The sequence below is a fragment of the Odocoileus virginianus genome, chromosome 11, assembly GCF_023699985.2.
Source record: "Odocoileus virginianus isolate 20LAN1187 ecotype Illinois chromosome 11, Ovbor_1.2, whole genome shotgun sequence".
Taxonomy (NCBI): domain Eukaryota; kingdom Metazoa; phylum Chordata; class Mammalia; order Artiodactyla; family Cervidae; genus Odocoileus; species Odocoileus virginianus.
In genome coordinates, this window is record NC_069684.1 from 244,685 (window position 1) to 267,078 (window position 22,394).

The 22,394-nt window shown below is 58.5% G+C and overlaps 1 protein-coding gene across 2 annotated transcripts in view; it reads left to right on the forward strand.

Annotated features, from left to right (window-relative positions):
• Positions 1-22,394, forward strand: part of LOC110136468 (neuron navigator 1) — a 130,919-nt gene that overhangs the window by 44,700 nt on the left and 63,825 nt on the right. For both annotated transcript variants that reach the window (XM_070473777.1, XM_070473776.1), the window contains 2 exons: positions 11,080-11,182; positions 14,353-14,718. In XM_070473777.1, the coding sequence (XP_070329878.1) occupies positions 11,080-11,182; positions 14,353-14,718 (469 nt within the window). The remainder of the gene's footprint in view (positions 1-11,079; positions 11,183-14,352; positions 14,719-22,394) is intronic.

Genomic DNA, 22,394 nt, shown 5'->3' on the forward strand with positions numbered 1-22,394 from the left:
GGAGCAGCTCTGAGGCCGGCCTGGTCTTGGCGTGTGGGCTGCACATCCTGGCAGCGGCGCTCTAGGAAGGTTCCTCCCAGGCCAGGGCACCCGCAGGCTCCAGAACCCGGACAAAGCCGGTGGGGGAGCACTCCCTCGAGGAAGTGCCAGGCAAGCCTGCGCCTGCCAGCAGTCCCAGACGTGGGGACGCTGGCTGGCCTGCCGCCCAGTCCCGCAGCCTCCTGGCAACCCTGCCCCCATTCATCCCGCGGGCAGAGCAGGACAGGCCTCCTCCCGTGGCCTGGAAGGCCATGCTGGACACCAGCCTGTCTGTCAGGAAGGGCCTCCAGGCGCCCAGTTCTGCTGTCCTCCTCGCCAGTTATAATTGATTTTGAAAAATGGTGGACGTCAGTCAGACTTGGACTCAAGATTCCTACTATAGCACGTACACCAGCGGTGTGCACTTCAGGAGTTGAGTGGCCTCTCTGAGCCTGGCCTGTCGAGTCAGGATTACACTCAGTGTTAAGTAGACACCTGTTCCTTTCTCTTCCTGCCTTGGAGGACACTGCCTGCCCCGCAGCGGCCCCAGCCAGCCTCATTAGGTTTATGCCAGATCTCTCTGCCCCCTCCCCCCACCACCAGTTGGAAGGGCTTCCCAGGTGGCACTACTGGTGGAGAGCCTGCCTGCCAGTGCAGCAGGCATAAGTGACGCGGGTTCAATCCCTGGGTGGGGAAGATCCCCTGGAGGAGGGCACGCAACCACTCCAGTATTCCTGCCTGGAGCATCCCATGGACAGAGGAGCCTGGGGGGCCACAGTCCACGGGGGTCGCAGAATCAGCATGACTGAAGTGACTCACAGGCAGGTAGGCCCCTCGCCGGAAGCCTTCTTTAGACCTCGTTCCCCACCTCGCTGCGCTTGGGCCCAGCCCGGGTAAGCGGAGGGAGTCTTGGCCTTTGTTAGCCTGGTTCGTTGGTGGGTGTTGGGGCTGCCCTGGAGGTGTTGCTGGCAGATGGGCTGAGCCTGAGGGCCCCCGGGGCAGGGGGGAGCAGAGGGTTGAGGGGATCAGTGACACAGAAGGCTTTTTCAGAAATGGAGCCCCCAGGGGTGTCTGGGTGAGGCCGGCGGCAGCTCTGCTGTGGAGCAGCTGTGCTCCTGGGCGAGAGGCGGGGGCCTCCTAGAAGAGGGGTCCCCCTCTGGGCAGCCCCGTATGGCCAGGCCCTGCCCCCAGCTGTCCCCCCTGAGCCCTCCGTGGGGCCTGGCCACCTCCAATGTACGCCTGCCTGGCTCTGTCGTCTTGACCAGGTCTCTACCACTCTGTCGGGCCTCAGTCTCTCCCGTCAAATGGCCTCGGAGGCTCCCGCCAGCTCTTTGACACCCGCCCTCCTCCAGGCTGGCGGCGGGGGCGTCCAGGCTGACATACGGTCTGCTGACCTTGTACCCACAGCCCAGTCCCCGTGTCCCAGGGCCAGCATCTCATCTTACAGGTGAGAGGGTGGGGACTGGAGCTCACGTTTCTGCGGATGGTCCCGAGGCCGTGCTGGCTGCAGGCCCCGTGCAGAGGGTGGGGTTGGGGGGGCAAGGTGCGGCCCCTCCCCAGGAGCCAGGGAGGCCGAGTCTGCAGAGGAGGCTGGAAGGGGGAGATCTGCAGCCAGGGCTGCTCACGCCGGAGCACCCACCCCCAGCAAGGCCGCCCCTTCAGAGGCAGTGTGTCTTGTCACTTGGCCCCTGGGAGGCGCAGGAAAGGCAGTGATGCAGGGGACCAGGGCGGATGGGGCGTGAGAGTGAGCAGAGCAGGGCCTCACCCTGGGAGCCACTGACTCGGACACTGTGCTCTGGCAGCTTTCTGCCCAGCCTGGGCCCCCATGCACCTTCAGACGGGCCCTGTTTTTAAAGGCGGTTGCTGGACTTACAGGGCACCAGAGGTGAACACCTGTGGGAGCGCTGGGACACGGGTGCAGACCATGCTGCGGGGCTCAGCGGTGCTGTCTGGGGGGCCCCAGGGACCCCGCTGTCCTCTCTGCTGTGCTGTCACCAGCCAGTGTGGGTGAGGCCCCTCAGCAGTTCAAGTGTGGCTGATACAACTGTGTTTAAACATAACTAGTTTCACTATGAAAGATGCTCAACAGCATAAATCGTTAGGTAAATGGAAATTACATCTCTGGTGAGACACCCACTAGGGTGGCTGCAAGCAAAAGTCAGACGGTAACAAGTATTGGCGAGAACGTGGCGAGGCCAGCGCCCTCATGCTCTGCTGGTGGAGTACGAGTCGGTGAGGCCGCTCCAGGAAGCAGCCTGGAAGTAACTCGGATGCTGCACAGACGCTGTACGGCCCCGTGTTGTGTTCCAAGACATTTGTCCAAGAGAATGGGAAAACGTGTCCATCTAGAAGTTTGGGTACGAATGGTCATAGCAGCTTCAGTCATAAAACAGGCGGAAAATGGAAATGACCCAAATGCCCATCAAATGATGAGCAGAAACATAAAATACAGTGTATGTGTGCAATGTATACACAGAGCTGTGTGTGCAGTGTATGTGTACAGCTTCAGTCATGGAAAGCTGTGAAGTACTGACACGTGATACGTGAATGAGCCTTGAAGGTGAAAGAAGCCAGTTACGAAAGTCAGCATGTTTGAGATTCTGTGGGGCACCCAGAACAGGCAGATTCACAGACACAGAAAGGAACTCTGGGCTGCCAGGGGCCAGGGCAAGCGGTGATTGCTGGGGGGCCTGGGGTTTCTTTTGGGGGTGATACAGACATTCTGGAATCAGACAGTGGCAGTGGTTGTACAGCTTTGTTGCTGTGCAGCCCACCTGCCAAGTCGTGTCCGACTCTTTGTGACCCCATGGGCTATAGCACGCTGGGCTCCTCTGTCCTTCACTGGTTCCCGGAATTTACTCAGGCTCGTGTCCATTGAGTTGGTGGTGCCATCCAACATCACTTTGCAACTTTACAAATGTACTAAAAACCACTGAATTGTGTACTTTAAAAGGGTGACTGTTATGCTTTGTGAGTTAGCTCTCTGTAAACACACTATATACATATGTGCATTTGTGGAACGTGGCCACAATAATACTAGATGGTAATATTTCCAGAGTCAGACCATCTGGTCGGGATCTTGGCTTTATTGCCTTCAGCAGCTTACTTACCCTCTCTGGGCTTCAGGTTTCTCAACTGTAAAATGGGGATGATAATCAGACCACCTCAAAGGGTCGTCATGACACTTACACGGGCTGCAATCTGAAAGTCCGGAGAAGTGTGCCTGGCAGGTGGCAGAGGACTTGGCCGAGTCAACTGATACCAACGTTACTGGTGTCACAAGCAGAAACCCCCCAGGGCCCCTTCAAATTGCCTCACACCTGGGTCCAGCCCCAGCCCGCCCCCACCCTCTTCCTTCCCCTCCCCCTCTGCCTGCAGATGGTCCTCGCTAATGTGAGAACTGTTGCCATAACAACCACTTTGCCCCCAGCAGCAGCAACTTCACTGGAGCTGGTGTCACGTGACAGCTCTGGGCAGCATCACCATAACACTGCCAGTGAGCCAGGAGGCTTATGGGGCAGGAGAGCCAGGCTCATCAGGGAGCGGGCCCGACCCCCACGCTGCAGGCAGGCCACCATCTGCAGGAGGCCAGCCCTTGAGGCCCCAGGAGGATGGGGTGGACAGGAAACGTCAAGAATTGGCTCTCTGACCCTGTAGCCCTGTAACCATCAGAGGGAGATGAAGCAGACAAGAGGGAGCTGGAGGCGGGCACCCCCCGGGGTCCCACAGCCCTCTGCGTGGCTGCCCTGGACCAGCAGGTCTTTCCCGAGGCAAACTGTGCCGGAAGTCAGGGAGTGGCTGCGCTGGGCTGGCCGGCGGGCCCTGAGGGCTGCCCGCTGCAGAGAGAGGCAGCCAGTGCCCCCAGAAAGGGCCGAGCTGGGCATGGTACACGGGCTGCAGCGATGACCCTGCTCCCTCTTCCCCAGGCGTGCTTCTGCCCAAGAGCCCTGCAGAGCAGAAGGGAGGCCAGGGCAGGGCTGTGAAGCCTGACCCACTCTCCAGAGGCGGCACTCCGCGCGCATCCGCTGGGGCAGAAGGCAGTGGGTCTCCACTCTCTGGCCCTGTGTCCGAGCTCTCCAACTGGAGCCCATGGGTGCCCAGAGGCAAGGCACTGCCGCTCTGTTCTAGCCGGCAGCTCCCACTGGAGGTGCCAAGCCCCTGGCTGTTTCGCAGGAGGATGGCAGCCCTGGAGTGCCGGGCGCTCAAGGGGGCTGTGCTAACGCCAGGAGCCGCCCGCCCGCCCGCAGCACTGCGGCAGTGCCCGGCGGCGCCCCCTGGTGGCCTGTAAGGGACAGGCACCCCCAGGATCAGCACAGAGACCCCTGGGGGGGTGAGGCCTGGGGACACGGGAGTGGGCTTTCCCAGAGAGGGGACAGTGCTCAGGGAGCAGACTTGGGCTGAGGGCCTGGGACACACTGCCCCGAGGCCTGGCCTCTGGAAGTCAAAGCCTGGTGTTGCTGGGCAGCCTGTTCTGGAGGCTGCAGCAAGGTGTCTGGGCTCTCAGACGGGACCCCTGGTCCACATCGCCTGCAGTGGGGCTTGGACGGTGCAGGTTCCTGGGCCCCGGCTCCATCCTAGGCATCTCTGGGGGTGATACCCTGGCACCTGCACTTTCATCCCTCTCCAGGAGGAGAAGAGACACTTACTCAGGCTTCACCAGCTGCAGAGCTCCAGAGCCAGACAGTCAGAGTCGGCTAGAGCCTTGAGTGCCCCCAGGCCCAGCTCCCTTATTCTACCCATAGGGCAACTGAAGCCCAGAAAGGGGGAGTAATTTACTCGAGGCCCCACAGCCAGCTGGCATGCACCATGCGTAAACCACATGCCCAGCCCCCCAGGCCGCCTCTGTCCCTCCCCCGCAGCCTCACGCCTCCTTCTGGCCGAGTGCCCCCTGGAGACACATTGCTGAGGGTCCCTGAGCCAAGTCTTCTCATTCAATCAAAATCGAAACTGCCAGTGATCTGCAGACACCCATGCCTCTCAATTCCGGGCCAGGGGAGGTCCTTCCTGCCCCCTCTGGCCGCTGCTGGTTCCTTTCCTTGTCTCACACATCCTCGCGGCCAGCACCTTGCTTCGCCGTCCTGGCTCTGCCTGGGTATTCTGCCCACTCAGCAGCTGTGGGAGGATCATTTGCTGGTTGAGAAGGTTCAGGCTTCTCCCAGGCAAAGATGGACACCCGGGAGCCCTCCACGGCAGGAAGCATGGATTTGCCACGCCGCAGGGCTCTGTAACAGCTGCCTCCAACAATACTGTGACTTAAGTGGGGAAGTGGGGTGGGAAATGACTGAATTAGTAACAGAATAAACTGTCCCACACTGCATGCTGGTAGAGGGGGAGGCTCTGGCACGGAGGCCCGCCCCAGGCTCTTTCTGGGGCCTCTGGGCTCAGAGAGGGGTTGGGGAGGGGTGGAGTTGCAGGAGGATCACTTGGCTCTGCCCGACGGCAGGGAGGTCTGTGTGCAGGGTGCTCTGTCCTCTGTCAGTTTCAGCCCTGCACCAAGTCTCACACAGGACGGAGCCTTCAGAGGCCACAGCCCCTGGGAGTCCATCTAGGCCAGGGTCACTGGCTGCCAGAGTCTACAGAACCTACCTGTATGACCTCTGAGCAGTGAGGATGTGTGAGGTGGGCCTGCAGTACCTGCCCCGGCCAGACCTTGAAGGTCATGTGCTTGAGCAGAGGAGACGGACAGAAATGATTCAGACTCCCAAAGACGTGGGACTCGATGTCCACAGAGTGGTCATCTATAGACACTGGGGGTCATGTGGTGGCACAGATGACCAAGGACCTTCTGATTAGGGGTCGTGTTGTCAGAGAGATGTGTGCTTGTAACTGGTTCTTAGTCAAAGCTGTGGTTTTTCCAGTAGTCATGTATAAATCTGAGAGTTGGACTATAAAGAAAGCTGAGCGCCGAAGAATTGATGCTTTTGAACTGTGGTGTTAGAGAAGACTCTTGAGAGTCCCTTGGGCAGCAAGGAGATCCAACCAGTCCATCCTAAAGAAAATCAGTCCTGAATATTCATTGGAATGACTGATGCTGAAGCTGAAACTCCAATACTTCGGCCGCCTGATGCAAAGAACCTACTCATTTGAAAAGACCCTGATGCTGGGAAAGATTGAAGGCAGGAGGAGAAGGGGATGACAGAGGATGAGATGGTTGGATGGCATCACCAACTCGATGGACATGAGTTTGAGTAAACTCCAGGAGTTGGTGATGGACAGGGAGGCCTGGCATGCTGCAGTCCATCGGGTCTCAAAGAGTCGGACATGACTGAGTGACTGAACTGTAACTTATTATACTGATATTTCACCTGTGTGTATTAGGAGCCTAAACTGTGACAGATTTTAGAATTTAGAGAAGACTTAGGTGCTATCCTTGGGACAATAGGGTCAGGAGAGATTTTTTTTTCTTTTTGGAAGTTGCTGAGAGAGGGCGTATATGTGAGGGAGATGCCTCTCCCAGGTTCTCCAGCCTGGGTTTCTAGGTGGGTATATCTTGTACTGTCTCAGACAGATCCTTTACACAGTGGTCACCCCCACTGGTGACATCTCAGTGCCTCTCAACCCCAGGGCAACATGGGGCAGCCAGGCCAAGGCCTCCAGTGCTGGAGCCCCGGGCCTACCCCTCCCCACCTGGTGTGGCGCACAAGCCTAACCATCTCTGACTGGAGTGACATGCTGTTTCTTTTGAGCTCTGAAATGCTGGGGCTTGAAAATCTTCCTCTTGAGGCACTTCCGTCCTCCTGTTGGTTCCTGCCTGATCCATCCACTAGGGAGGCAGGAGCCAGTCTAGAGGCTGGGCCCCGCCCCAGGCTAAACTGAATGTGTTGCGGGTAAGTCTCAAGAGTTCACCTGGCAACCTCTGAAGTTCACCTCATTGTCAGCCGGTAATTCAAGGCGTACAGAGCTTGGGGAAATGTGCCTGCTGAGTGAGGGACCCTGAGTCCCCCTCCTTCCTGCATGACCCTAAATCTCTTAGGGTCATTGTCCTCTCACCCACTGCATCAGGTTTCAGATCCAAGGCGAAGAGCTGGGCAGGGCAGGTAGCTCCAGCCAATCCGGGTCGCTCCCCCCCAACCCTACCCGCTCCTGTGGAGAACCTACTGTGCGCGCAGCACCCACGTCAGGTCTTTAATCCCCCTGACAGCTCGGGGAGTGGGTACCACTATTCTCCCCTCTTCGTAGAGCATACAGCTCAGCGGGGTGGTGAAATGCCTCGCTCCAGGTCAGAGGGAATGGGGCGGGGGGGCAGTTGCCGCCAGCCCCTGCCCTTGGCCGTGCTGACTGGACCTACAGTACCACTCGGCAGGCCTTCCTTCGGGACTCAGGAGATTCACGGTCTTGCCATCGGGGAAACCTGCTGCCCCGGTCAGGCTTCAGGCAGAAAGCACCCTGCTTGCCACCATCCTCTCAGGGCGCCGCCCCAGCTCCAGCCCCGGGACCCCTGTGCTCTACTTACAGCTTTTCCCTCCACACTTGTGGTGGGAGACGCGTCCACACAACTCACCGTGTGCACGTCTACGGGGTGGCAGAGTGGGGTGCCTATGATCCTGCTGTGACGGTCCCCACGGGCTGCTGGCCAGACCGCGGAGGGGTGCGTCTGAAGCGTGTGTGCATGTAGGAGGCCCTCTGTGGTCATGGAAAGAACAGCCCTGCAGTCTCACATGCGGGAAGTGCCTAATTTTGAGCCCACCTCGATGGAACGCTGTGTGCATCTGCGTGGGTGTGCCTGCCCCTCCCCCAAGTGAGCGCACCGCGTGCCAAGTTTTCTCAGAGGCCAGTCCTTCCACCAGGGACTCTTAACAGAGACAGTAGTCTGTCTGTAGTCGCCTATGAGAAACTCCACCCCAGTGCATGCTGGGAGAATACTGTGGTCTCCTGTGAGAAACACCGCCCCAGTGCTTGCTGGGTAGGTGCTGTGGTCTGATATGAGAAGCTTCACCCCGGTGCATGCTGGGAGGGTGCTGTGGTCTCCTATGAGAAACTCCACCCGGGTGCATTCTGGGAGGATGCTGTGGTCTCGTGAGAAACTCCGCCCCGGTGCATGCTGGGAGAATGCTGTGGTCTCCTGTGAGAAATACCACCCCAGTGCTTGCTGGGAGGATGCTGTGATCTCCTAAGAGAAACACCACCCCGATGCTTGCTGGGTAGGTGCTGTGGTTTGATATGAGAAGCTTCACCCCAGTGCATGCTGGGAGGATGCTGTGGTCTCCTATGAGAAACACCACCCAGATGCTTGCTGGGTAGGTGCTGTGATCTGATATAAGAAACTTCACCCCGGTGCATGCTGGGAGGATGCCGTGGTCTCCTATGAGAAACTCAGCCCCGGTGCATGCTGGAAAGATGCTGTGATCTGATTTGAGAAACTTCACCATGATGCATGCTGGGAGGATGCTGTTTGTGGCGACTGTGTGTTACCGTGGTGATGCTGGTTTGAGGGAGACATTTGCTACCTTCTGAGCCTGGGAAGCACACACGTCCAGGCATCAGCTGACAAAACCTATCATTGTCAGAGTGGTGTGTGCCCCGGACTAACACCCACCCCAGTGAGCCTCGCGGAGGTGGTGGAAAAGGGGGGAGGGGGATGATATCGGTTGGGGGTCAGAGCTGGGTAGGGGTGTGGGGTGAATCCTTTTACAGATGCAGCTTATTTGTAATTTAGAGTTAAAAATGTGAAGAGTTCAGACACAGCCAGACTCTAAGGCGCCCTCACCATCCCTCACTTGAGCTGAGCCTTTGGGGAGCAGAGTGGTGTGCCCCAAGATGGCCACCAGGGGACGCTGCTGGGGCGTGAAGGGATTGGCGGGGTGCCTCTTCTGCGACTGTCCTTGTCCCTGCTCAGCCCCAGCTCTGTCCCCACCTGCCCCTCCATGCCCACCTGCTCCTGGGGCGACACGCTGGTGCCGCATGTTCCTCCTCATCACCTTTCTGCACCTCCAGCCAGCCGCCCCACCCACCCCCAAGAGCCCCGGACCCGGCTGGACTGGTCACTTCCACGGACTCCTGTGGCTCTGATTTGGGTACTTTGGGGCAGCTCTGCCCCACTCTACTGGCATGTTATGAGGAGAATGCTGTGTGAGTTAAACATTTTTCCCTGTGTTTTTTTTTTTTAAAAGACATCTTCCTAATGGGACACACATCCATCCATTCTTTTTTATGTATGTTTGTTGTGGTCAAGTCCATCCGTTCTTGTGATGGTCGCTGAGTGCCTGCTGTGTGCTGTCGCTGGTGGCACCAAGATGCCCTGTGATGAACGTGTGAGCTGCCTCCTGGTCTGGGTGCAGCCCTGCGCTCTGGGAGGTGCAGGGCCCCGTTTCTGGGGCTCAGTGTCTCCTCCATGAAATGGGGCAGCTGCACAGGCTCCCCAGTGTGCCGTGTGCCTCCACTCACTGAGGCCTGCAGGGGGTTGGCACACACGGTCTCCGAGTTGCCCCTGGTCCCCTGCTCTCTGGACCTCACCCCTCAGAGCTGTGCGCCTTTTCCTTCATCTCTGCCAAATCCATGGAAAGCATCTCGCTGGCCCAGAAACCCATGTCTCAGCAGCATGTTCTTGGTCCTCATATAGGCATCTTAGGGCCAAGCTTTAAATATACATGTACACCTTCTGACCCTGCCTGTTTTCCACACCAAACCATCATGACAACCACGAAGCCGCACCAGGAGGCCCTTGCCAGGATAAACAGTCACGGGCAGCCAGAGGAGTGATGTGAGGAGGCCTGCCCTCGTCCCTGCCAGCTGCCAGCCTTCCTCTGCCCCAGAGGAGGGGAGGAGAGGAAAGAGGACTGGGCTGGCCTGGGTGTGGAGCTGCTTCTCAGGAAAGGTGCCCCCGAGGCTCTGGGAGGGCCGGGCACCTGGCTCCCTGCCCCCCTCTGCTCCTGCCTCGCTGAGAAGGCAGGCTGAGCAGCCACCAGCCCGACTTAGTCTTGGGAAAAATGCTTCCTGAATTCAAAGATGTCCCCTGTGGCAGCTTTTAGAGCCGCGCACTCCTGCTGGGTTTGGGTGGGGGGGGGGCTGATGGGCTCTAGGATGAGACCCCAGGGGGTCTGGTTGGGGCAGTTGCCTGGGAGTCAGAGCTCTTGGGTTTTCTCTGTTGCTTTGCTGTGGGCCCCTGACTCTCCCAGGTCGCCTTTCAGGGGGCATTGAGGGAGGTACCTACATTCAATGACTGGTCCAAGGTCCAGGAGAAGCCGTGGGTTGGGCGGACTTCACAGAGGCTTCCTGGCTGGAGTGCGGGAGTGAAGGGGATGTTCTGGAGTGTCTTCACACTCATTACCCTTGGTCTTTCGGATGCTCTTCACCTAGGAAGGCAATGGGGTCTGTTTCTGTTCGCTGTGGTCGCCTCTCCTCTGCTGAGGTGATGTCCTGCCTGCAAACCATGGCCGACCCTACAGCCCTGATCCTTCAGGAGTCTGCACTGGGGCTGTGCCTCGCACGCTCGCCCGGAGGCACACCGCTGGGCTGGGGGCTGCATGCGCAGCCTTCCCGTGACTGCTCGCTGCCCCTCCCCGCCGCATCTCCGGGCTGGACAGACTCTGCCCTGCACGTCGATGGTCTCTGCAGGCGCCCCCAGCCGAGGCCTGATGCCGGCTCCCACCAGCTTCTAGTGCCAGCCCCCAGCCCAGTTCTCTGGCTCTGGGCTCAGCGACATCACGGCACCTTCGCAGAGTGCTTCTGCCCCGGAGACTGGCCAGCACCACACATCTGGGCACCCCCGCCTCCAAGAGCCAGGGTGAAACATCAACCCATGCACCACGGCAGGCTGGGTATTGGGCAGACGTTCCGGTTAACCCCAACCACGGAGGCCTGGCCTGGAACCTCTTCTAGGAGAAGCAGGGCCCCCCAAAGTGATGCGGGCCAGTGTGGTCCTATGGGTGTCTGGGACGACACTGAAGGCTGGTGCCCCCGGCCCTGGAAGGGACCTCAGGGGCTCAGGGGCATGTCCCAGGCCCTTAGGAAGGCCTGAGAGGCAGAGTCATGTCCCAGAACTCGTCCAGGGATGCAGCTTCCGGCCACCTCCAACTCGGCAGTAAGTCCTCCCCACTCACCCAGCTCCTCTCCTCCCTCCAGACCCTGAGTCCCAGAGAAAGAGGACTGTGCAGAACGTCCTGGATCTGCGCCAGAACCTGGAGGAGACCATGTCCAGCCTGCGAGGGTCCCAGGTGACTCACAGGTAAGAACCCACTGCCCCTCCTTCCCTCTGTGGAGGGCGGGCACACCACCTGGGCCAGGGCAACGGGCACTGAGTCCACAGGGGGAGTGCTCCCTTGCCTGGCGTCTGCTTCTTCTGGAGACTTGGATTCCATCTCGTCAGGCTGGAGCCTTGCTGGATGGGTGGGAAGGAGGAGCCAGCATGCGGCTCAGGCCGTGGCTGCCCTCCTCCACGCCCTCCTGGGTGTCCACTTTCCCGTTGTCTCAAGGGCTTGCTCACTCCCTTCCTCTCCCTGCTCTGAAGCTTCCACGTGCCCTTCCCGACACGCAGCAGCTGTCTTGCCCCCTCAGCCAGCAAGGGGCCCAGCCTCCATGCCGTGCAGACACCCTCCTCCTGCCCCTCGAGAGCCCTTGCAGCTCCCGCTGTGCGGGGCGCCCACCCCTCCTGCTGCGCCTCTCTCTGCCCTGGTGTCCTGGCCGCGGGCTCAACGTGACTCAGAATTTCCCGCACTGGCTCCTGGGGCTGCCCAGATGAGCTCATGCTGTCAGCTCCAAGGGGGACAGAGGGCCGGGCTACACCCTGGGGGTAGGGGGCAAACCGCCAGGATTGAGAAATCCTGGGGGTGTGGAGCAGGAAGGTAGAGAAGAATCAGTTCCTCCCCACCTCCTGGGGTTGGAAAATGAGAGCAAATGGGCAGTGGGAGAAGGACTTCTTCTGACCCAAGTGTGTGGCCAAGTTATATGCAAACCAAACTTACATACATACCTCCAATGACAGAGGACTCATTACTTCCCAACCATCCCGTCCTCGTGGGGTGGTGGTGACTGTGAAGTGGAGCTGAGTCTGGCCTCAGTGGCTCCCAGCTCCCTTGCTGAGATCCCCTTCTCCCTCCTTCCCACATCCCTCCCCGAGCCCCACCCCATCCCCCGCCTGGGACACTCAGCCCATCGCTGCCAGACATCTGAAATATTTCCTGTGATAAGCAGAGTCTCTTGTCTCTGGGATTACCTCTGCTCGATCCAGCAGGATTCTAACTGCTGAAGGGATGTGATGAGGAGGGCTGAGAAGAAAGTGGATGTGGGCTCTGGGAGGCTCTGGGACCCTGTACATCCGTCTCCAGCCTCCAGCCCTCCCAGCCCTAAGCAGGAACCCAAGTGGCACAGGGGTCTGGCTCAGCTCCGCTCACCGTTTTGAGGTGGATTAAGTCTTGGATGCCCTCCTTCTCCAGCCAGGGAAGTTGTTGGAACAGCTCAGCCCCACCTTGCCTGCCAGCCCCACCCATGCCAAAGAAGGCCCGCGCTGCTCCTGCGGGGTCACACCCCAGGTGTCTCACCCGCAGGGCAAGGGCAGCAGCCCCTGTCTCCTGTCCCCACCCCGACCCCCACACGAAGACAGCTTGGCCCCGGGCAGGCCCTGCTGCTTTCTGCAGGGGACCTGGGAGGCCTCGTGCGTAAAGGCGGCTGGTTAGTGGGCAGCGCCTAGGCCCCTGGCTTGTCTCCCCCTGTGGGAGAGGAACCAAGAGCCCTGAAGCGGCCTTTGTTCACTGTGGACCCAGAGCCACTTCCTCCCTGAGCCTTGGACTCACGTTATTCCTGGTGCACACTCTGATAGCCAAACAATGGCGCCCTCAGCTTTGATGGCTCTTGTACCAAACGCTTTGCATCAGTTAGCCCTCCCTCAGCCCCAGGAGTGGACGGGGTGTGCACACAGGCCCCGGGGAGGGGAGGAGCAGCGGGAGGATGGGGAGAAGGGGCCACGTGCCAGACTCGCCCAGGCTGATCAGGGTGCTTCTGCGTCCAGTGAGCCAGGGCGGCAGTGCCCAGGACAGACACGGGCTGTGTCCTGGAGGAGCTCCCAGCCCGGTGAGCGTGCCCAGCAAGGCGGTTTTCACCCTGCAGTCACAGGCTGCCCGTAGTTTAGTCAAGTTCCTTTTCAGAAATCTTCCCTCCCGTGCTACTTCCCATTTCTCTGGCTCGACTGCCCTTCAGGGAGAGAGTCTGGATCAGGGGCCCGGGGCTGCAGGGGAAGTGAGACTGCCCCCGCCCTCAGCCCGCTCTGGCCCATCACGCCATCCACCCCACACACATCCTCCCAGAGAGGAGCAAAATGGAAGGTGGCATCTGGGACTGGAAATCAGGGACCCAGGTTTGAGCTAGAATTTCGGCCACCGACTCAGAGGTGTCTGGAGGTGTGTTTGGGATAAAGATGAGCGGTGAGGTCAGGGCTGCCCCCTCACCGCACTGCCAGGAGAACAGAACTGGGGGCACAGCTGCTCTTGGTGCCAAGTTTGCCCTGAAAACAGGCTTCCCTAGAGCGCCCATCCCGACCAGGGCTGTCACGTCCTCTTCCTTCTCTCCTCGTCTCCTCGTCACGGCAGCTTGTTTTTATTAAGTCCTTACTGCATGAGGCCCAGTCCCAAGTCTCAGGCAGAGAATCCTCCTGCTTGTCTGTCCAGAGCAGCAGGAGTGAGGCCGGCCACCTCCCAGGACCATGGGTGCCCCTTCAGGGAACTTGCATGTTCCCCAAGCTCCACATCATTAGAAAGAGAAAGTGCACAAGGCATGAGACGGGCCGGCAGGAGGGCCCAAGGGGAGACGCTGGGCAGCGGCCAGGCCGGGAAGCCTGCTCACTGACTGCCCTGCCGTCTCGGGCCCTGCACACCCACAAGGCTTCTACAGGGACCACCACTGGGCTCACCCTGAGCTCACAAAAGAAAAGAGGTGCTGGACACCCTGAGCAAAGTGGATGATCAAGGCCTACTCTCGGGTGACCCCTCCCACCCCGCCTCATGGGCCCTCCCTGTTTACTGAGCACCTTCTGTATACCAGGCACTCGTGTGTGGTCCTTCCAAATCTGTACATGATGAAGTCGCTGTTGTAGTCTCATCTCCATTGACAGATGAGGAGATGGAGACTCAGGAAAGTTGATGAGGAATCTGGCTCACTAATAAGTAGAGAAGGATTCAAACTGGGGTCATATTACAAAATCTGTGCCCTCAGCAGCCTTCTGCCCACCAGCCTCTTCCTTTGACACCTGCGCTGAGGTGCAGCAGGGCCTACACCCTGAGAGACCTCCTGGAGGCCAGGGGGCTGGGGCAGGAGGGTGGAGGGAGGCACCGCAGGGTGCCTGAGGACCGCGCTTCGGGCTCCCCGCAGGGCCAGAGAGTAACCAGTGCCCTTCTGCCTGCCCAGCTCCCTGGAGATGACTTGCTACGACAGTGACGACGCCAACCCCCGCAGCGTGTCAAGCCTGTCCAACCGCTCGTCGCCCCTTTCCTGGCGCTACGGCCAGTCCAGCCCGCGACTGCAGGCCGGGGACGCGCCGTCAGTGGGCGGCAGCTGCCGCTCGGAGGGGACGCCCGCCTGGTACATGCACGGGGAGCGCGCGCACTACGCACACACCATGCCCATGCGCTCCCCAAGCAAGCTCGGCCACATCTCGCGCCTGGAGCTGGTCGAGTCCCTGGACTCGGAAGACGTGGACCTCAAGTCCGGCTACATGAGCGACAGCGACCTCATGGGCAAGACCATGACGGAGGACGACGACATAACCACTGGGTAAGGGTGGCCTGCGGGCCGCTGGGAGGTGGGCAGTCCGGCGATCGGACGCGGGAAGGGCGGGTGGACGCCGGGGCGGGTGCTGCGCTGTGATCTGGGGCGAGGACCGCGTGCGGGTCCAGGGAAGCAGTGGGGGCGGCGAGGGGGAGCTGATTGGTCATCGAGGGCGCCGCGTCACTGGCCCCCACAGCTGTCACTCTGTGCCTCGCCCCGCCCTCCTGGTTTCCGCCCCCTGCCAGCGGCAGCTCCCGGCTGCGGCTGCGTGTGGGCCTGGAGCGTCGGGGTGACAGTGCCCCGTCCCGCCAAAAGGCCGCTGGGAGAGAGGCCGACGCGTTTGTTGGCAGCCCTGGCCCGGGGCGCAGCCCTAGCTCCGCTCCCTCCGCGGGGCCCGGCCATGGCGCCCTCTCTCCCCTGTTGTCTCCTGCAAACCTCTACGGGGCTACAACTTCTACTGGACCCAGCCTGTCAAGACCTTCTTTCCCGCCTTCCTCCTCTTGTCTTTTCCTGCCGCTGTAGAGCGGTTTGGGTTTGTGGGGCAACTTGGACAGAGGGGCGGGGGAGCAGTCTGGAAGGCGAGGGGAGAGGGCAGGAGGAGAGGGGTGCTGGGGTCTCGGTGTTCAAGCCAGGAGCGCCCCTGGAGGCTCTCGGGCACCCCCGCCACCCCCACCACCATCTGGCTCCGCTCCCACTCGCCCCTCACACAGGAGGCCGCAGGGCCCCTCCCCGACCCCCCGGGACCACCTCTCCCCAGTAAACAGCTTGAACTGAAGGAGAGTGGGGAGTAGCTGAGGTCCAGGCCGTCCACTGCTCCCACCCAGGGGATGTACTGGGAGGACCTGGCAGAGCCGGTCCCACTGACAGGCTGCTCTAAAACAAAACAACTGACTCACCAGCGGGGCTGTTTACTGCCTGTGAGTCCCAGGGGCCAGCTGACCTCACGCTCTGATCGGCCAGCCGGGGGCTGGGACCTGAGACAGCTGTGCACTTCCTCCTGGGTGCAGAGGGTGTGCTGGGCCACGGGGAGCCTGGTCCCTGCCCCAGGAAGCCCTTCTCCTTCTCTGAGAAAGTGTCAAGTGCTGACCCCTGACAGCACCCAGCTGGACAGGTCAAAAGCACAAGCCTTGGGGTTAAGGACCCTGAAAGCCCTGCTGTGTGGGAAGGACAGGCCCCCGCCTCTGGGCTCCCCCACCCCAGACAGAGTCGGGGGAGCTGGCCCCCCAACCACACAGGGGCCATGCAGAGCACTCCCCGGCCAGGCCCCTGCCCTGGGAGAGACCCGAGCCTGAGGCTGGCAGTGGCTCCTCCGGCAGCTGACCGGCCCTGTGAGCTTGGGTCGGTCCATTTACCTTTCCAGGCTTCAGTGCAGATGACAGTGGAACCCACGCTAGGGTGATTGTGAAGGTTAAGTGCATTCATCACGTGAGGTGTTTGGAATAGCTCCTGGCTCTTTGTAAACACTCAGTACATATTAGCACGTATTTATTGCCATTATTCTTGTTACTGTTATTCCTATCATTGTTACAACGCCCCCTCCAAACGTCGGTAGGGACTCCTGCCCTCTGCGGGCCCCAGACTCGCCCCCGGGAACTGGGCGGTCCAGCAGAGCCCCACCAGGGTCAGCAGCAAGGACCGACGTGTCAGCAGCCGACCATTCCTGGGGTCACAGATGGGGGTGGGGGGCTGGGAAGATGCCCTTACCCACCCTCGACCTCCCTGTCTTTGTCCTCTGCCCCTGGACAGTGTGTGTGCCTGGAATCCGTATGCGGGACCATCCCTCCCTGGGCTTGCTCTCCCCACAGTCCAGGGACGCCTGCAGTTCCCAGGGGTGCACAGAGCGTCCGGGGCAACACCCGCCTGGTGTACCTCACCGCACCTTGCAGTGCTGAAGCCAGGATAACTTCACGTAGGTTGTTGCGGTCAGGCCACAGTCAGCAGCCACACTCAAAGCCAGTTACAAGGAGTTTCAGCATTCACTTCCCCACCAGCACCTGAACACACCGGGCCTCCAGTGCCCTTGAGCGGTCAGAGTTGAGAGGAGTCCGTTTATGTTCCTCAGTAATTTTAATGTAAGCAATCGCTCCTCAGTTACGTGTTTTCACAGTTAAGAGTTGTGTTTTTTTCTAGAAAGCTAGAAGCGGGGTGTCCTGGGTTCCAGCAAACCTGAGCCATGCTTGCCAGCCTCTCCCTGGCCCTCCCTCCCCCACTGCAGTTCCCATCCAGGTTTGGTAACTTACCAAGTGCCCTGCTCCTGAGGAAACTGCTTTTCCTACTCATAAAGTGGACAGAGCTGTTCTCCACTCCCAGTGGTGACTCCTCATCTCCCCGTCAGCCCCTGCCCACGGTCACTCACTTCCTGCCTCTACAAAGCCCCAGCGCAGGGCCAGCAGGACAGGCGAGGCCGCCCCCTCCCGCCGGCCGACAGCTGCCACGAGCCGTCTGGGTGAGCTGTGGCTGGCAGGGACCCTCAGGCTTTCCTGGTGCCCTCAATCACCTGCTGGGGGCCGTCCACCTGGAGCTCTTGCCAAGTTCGCGTTCAGCCCTGAGTCAGCCCCCCACCCCACTTCATCCAAATGCCTGGTCCTTTCCTGGGTTGTCCACCCGGCTGAGCTCAGGGAAGGGAGATTCTTCAAACTGAAGCTCAGCAAACCAGGATGAGGAAAGGGAATGCAGTTGCCAAAACCATCGTATATGTAAAGTTAAGTGTTTAAACAATTGTGGTAAAATGTGTCTTTATATATGGCCAATATCTTAACCACGTTTAAGAGCTCAGTGGCATTCCATTCGGATTACTGTGGCACCATCACCGATGTTCATCCCCCAGACTTTTTCATCTTCCCAAACTGAAGCTCTGCACACGTGAGACACTCACTCCCTCGCCTTCCCTGGCTTCTGCCTTCCCACTTTCTATCTCTATGAGCCTGACTGTTCTGGGAACCTCACAGAAGTGGAATCACACAGTGTTTGTCTTTTTCTGATTGGCTTATGTCACGCAACAGCAAGTCCTCCAGCTTCATCCACAGCAGGCGTCAGAATTTCCTTCCTTTTCAGGGCCAAATAATGTTCTGTGTATACGCGCCGCACTTAGCTTATCCATTTACCCATCGATGTGCACTTGGGTTGCTTCCACTTTTTGCTATTGGAAATAGCTTGCTATGGACAAGGATGTACAGATACCTGCTTGAGAATCTGCTTTCAATTCTGTGGGGTATATTCACAGTGGTGGTATTGCTGGATAGTTCTATGTTTAATTTTTTGAGGAATCACCATACTGTTTTCCACAGCAGCTGTGCCATTTTACATTCCCACCAACGATGCTCAAGGGTTATAATTACTCCACTTCCTTGCCCACAGTTGTTATTTTCTATGTGTTTGTTTTTTAATAACAGTCATCCTGATGGGTGGGAAGCAGTGTCTCACTGTGGCTTTAATCTGTATTTCTCTAATGACTAGAGATGCTCAACACCATCTCTCGTTTTTCTTAGCCATTTACATGTCTTCTTTGGAGAAGTGTTTATTCAGGCCCTCTGTCCATTTTTTAGTCGGGCCGTTTAGTTGTTCTGGTTGAGTTGTAGGAGTCCTTTTTATATTCTTAATATTAGTCTCTCATCAGACACATGATGTGATTTGCACACATTTTCTCCCATTCTGTGTGTTGCCTTTTCTTTCTTTTGATAGTGCTCTTTAATGCATGAAAGGTTTCATTTTGATCAAGTCCAGTTTATCTCCTGTTTCTCTTATTGCCTGAATTTTGGATGTTGTAGCCAAAAAATTATTGCCAAATTCACTGTTGTGAACCCTTTTCCCAATGTTTCTCTCCAAGAGTTTTATCACCACTGGGGCTTTTTAAAAATACAGACTCCACATCTCCTGCACCACCTACCATAGCAGATTCTCTGCTCCCTCAGGAAGCTGTGTTTTTCTGCCACTTCTCGGTGATTTGGGGCTCGTCCGTCTTCCCTTTAAGTTAAGAAATCTTCTGCATGGCAACCCCAGCAGCATCTCTCAGCCTTTATTTGCGTGGGCACAGTGACAGGGGGCTTGTGCGAGCACGCTCAGTTACTTCAGTCGTGTCCGACTCTTTGTGACCCCGTGGACTGTAGCCCACCAGGCTCCTATGTCCATGTGCTTCTCCAGGCAAGAGTACTGGAGTGGGTTGCCGTGACCTCCTCCAGGGCATCTTCCCCACTGACGGATCGAACTCCTCACATCTTCTGTGTCAGCAGGCAGGTTCTTTACCACTAAGAAGCCCAATGGGGGACTTATTCACCTGCAAATAGAGTAAGATGACAAAAAAGTGTCTAAGTATTCCCCTGCAGTCTGCTTCACTTCTGCCTGGTGACTCGGATGTTGTCATCTCAGAAAGAAAAATGGAGTGCGAGCCTCCATCCAGACATTTTGTTGTGTTCTCAATGCCAGCTCAGAGTCTCTTCTCCAAAGACAAGCTCGTTCACTTCAGTACTTCCTGAAATGACCCAGATATCCAGCTCGCTGTTGTTCTCGTCACCCCGCTGTGCAAGCAGGTCGTCAACCACCCCTTAACACTGGGCACCTGGACTGACCCACCTGCCGTGGTCCTGCCGGGATGATGCTCAGAGCACAGCGCTGTGGACAGTGTCGGCCTGGCCCTGTCCTCGGGGATGGTGCGGGACATTTCTGCCCCTGAGAAAAGGTCTAGGATTTCATCTAAGGAAGGAGATGAGCTCCACAGCCATCTGTGGTCCCCAGGGTTGGGGCTGGAGAGGGAGAGCTGGGACCTGTAGAGGGGAAAGCAGGCTCCGGGTACGGGGTGTGTGTGTGTGTGTGTGTGTCTGTACATGTTCTATATGGGCCGTGTGTGTGTGTGCGTGTTTGGTTGGGCTGTGTGTGCATGTGTGTGTCCATATGTGTGTTCATGTGGGGGGGCATGTGTGCGTGCATACGTGTATATGGGCCGTGTGTGTGTGTGTGTGTGTGTGTGTGCGCACGCGCACACAGGCCGTGTGTACCCTCCTGCCTTGGATGTGGACGTGCCTCTCACTGTGTCTCCATGTCTGTCTATGAGCACTGGTCTGGGGGGGCAGACGGGAGATCCAGCTGATCAGCAGCAGTGCTGCCTCTCACACCCTCCCGGGAGCCCTTCACATGCTGTAGAGTGGTCTCAGCAGCCCTGCAAGACCACAGTCCAGCGACCCAGGCCGCAGAGCCTTAGACTGAGCCCTGCAGTGTGCCAGGGACAGCATGTCTCCAGGGTCGGGTGGTCCTCGCCCTGGTGGTGGCTGCTGTCCCTCTCATGTCCCTCCTCACACCCCCCCTAGCTTGTCCTCTTGAACTGTGCTCAGGGCCTAGGGACAGATCACATTCGTGTCCTTGGCACTAAACTGCCTGAGTTTGAAAAATGTCACATAACATAAACCTTGGGCCCTGGCCACCTCCAGGCTGGCTCTTGACTTCCAGACGCAGGCGCCCAAGCCTTAAAGAAACCGTCCGCTTTGCTGCGCAGTCTGGGCCTCAGTGGCCCCCTCCCAGGAGGGGGCATCCCTTGCTGGGCTCCAGACCCCAAGACACCCTGCCTGGCGACGGTGTCCTGCAGGTACCGCGTCGCTGGGTTTGTTGGGAAGGAGGCAGATCTGCCGTGTGACCAGCCAGGAGCAGGCTCGTCCTGCTCTGCCTGCCTCCTGTTTCCCGGTGGGCATCCCACCCGTGGACCAGGGCCCTAAGCCCAGCCTGTGCCTGTGGAACCCAGGATCGGGGCAGAGGCTGGGCCCGTCCCGGGGAGGACCCGGCATTCAGGTTCAGGAAGGAAGCCGGTTCTGCCCTTGCAGGGCGTCACACCCGGAAGGGAGGGGCTGCCTGCTGTGTCCCCAGCGGGAGAAGAAACGCGGGACAGTCAATGTGGACAGGGCTGCGTCTCTTGGGGGTGACACCTGGCGGGATGGTGTTGGCCTGCAGACTTCTGCATGTGGCCTCGGCTGGCAGCCTCTGGGTGCAGAGAAAGGGGCCTCTGGGCCTCTGGACTCCGTCCTGAGCCGCCGCTAGCTTGCTCTGTGGCCCCAAGCAAGCCCCCAGCCCCTCTGAGTTTCAGTTCGTTCACATGTAAGGTCATCATTTGTGTCTTGGGAGGGTCAGGTGGAAAAGAGTAAAGTGTTCTTTAAAAAGTGTAAAGAACTGTTGGTTTGAAATATATTTATTCTAGTCCCAACATACTGTTCTGTTCATCTGACTGGTGGCCTCTGTCTTTATGAGGAGCTATTAGTGTATCCGGGTCAGCTTAAACCTACCACCTGAGTTCAAGTTTGGGCTTAGACTGTTGTTCGGGGTAACCTTGTTTTGCTTTTTGACAGTGTCTTGATGTTCTTTTCGTCCTTTTCGTGGTGTGCAGTTAAATAAGCCAGCCTTTGTGAGCAGGCTTGCCAGCACGGGCCAGCTCAGGCCTGCAGCAGCTGGTGGGGTTGCCAAGTGGTGTGGAGCCAGCTCAGGGCTGGATGGGACCCGGCTCTTGTCTTGAGCTGGGGGTCCGCTCTCTGTCTGTCTGAGTTCCCTTGGCTGGAAAAGGCAGCGGAGGTCACGCCTGGTCTGTTAGGCTCATGCGAGGACTGAATTAACAAGTACGCTTACTTCATATATAATGAGTATTAGACAGATGTTAGCTGTTTGGTGACTGACAGTAGCAAGCTGATGCTGTCAGCGGTCACAGACACCTTCTGAAATATAGGACGGTTTTTGGAAAAGTGTGTGCTGACCTTCACGCTTGAACGTGATGTTTCTGAGCCTCAGGGAACGTGACAAACTGCGTGGTTTAGCAAGCAGGACGACTGCGTCCTGACCCGCTCCTGCCTGTTCATGCGGTGCCCACGTGTGACTTGGAAACCCTGGCCACGGGTCCAGCGTGTGGCTGTGCGGTGCAGCTCAGTGAGCGCACAGAGCAGGACTCCGGCAACCGTGGCCGTCCCTGCCCCACAGGGCTGCCCCCTGCCTGAGGGTGCATATTTGTGCGTGAAGCGTGTCCTGGACGGGTTCCCCAGAAACAGAACTCAAGACAAGGTTTGATTACGAGTGGTTTATTTTGGAAACAATTCCAGAAATCCCTGACAGGGGTGGGGAAGTGGGTTGGGGAGAAAAGGAAGCCAGTGCAGGACTCATCCCGTGGGAGTCACCACTGTGGCAGCTGGACTTGAGGGTCCTGGGGGATTACATGCCCACCCAGAGGGACAGGAGGCATGGATATTGGCTGGAGGTATCGCATCCCGGTGTTTCCTGCTGCTCCACAAAGGCTGAGCGTCACAGGTGCCTGCAGAGGGGCTCTGTCTGTGTTCCCGGGAGCAGTCACTGCAGGGAGGGTGTGGGGGCGACTCAGGCAGCATCAGTGATGAAGAGGGAAGACAGGAAGGGAAGAGGCTGTGGAGTCAGACCCCTCAGTCTACTGGGAAGGAGGGATGGCTTTAGAGAGGGGATGGCTTTCGAAACACCCAGAATTCCTAAAAGAGAACAGTGAAAGCACCGCTGAGTCTGTGTGGGGTTCATCAGGGTCACCAGGTCTGTGTGGACCCAACAGGGTCGCTGGAAGGTTGGAGTGAGCCAGGTACTCCAGAGGGGCAACTGGGTGTGTGCTGGTTGCCAGGGCAACGGATGCAGGCTGAGGAGGGCCCCCCAGTGTGTCCTGTGACCTACAGTTGAGCTGCTGGGCTTTCCCTGAGTTT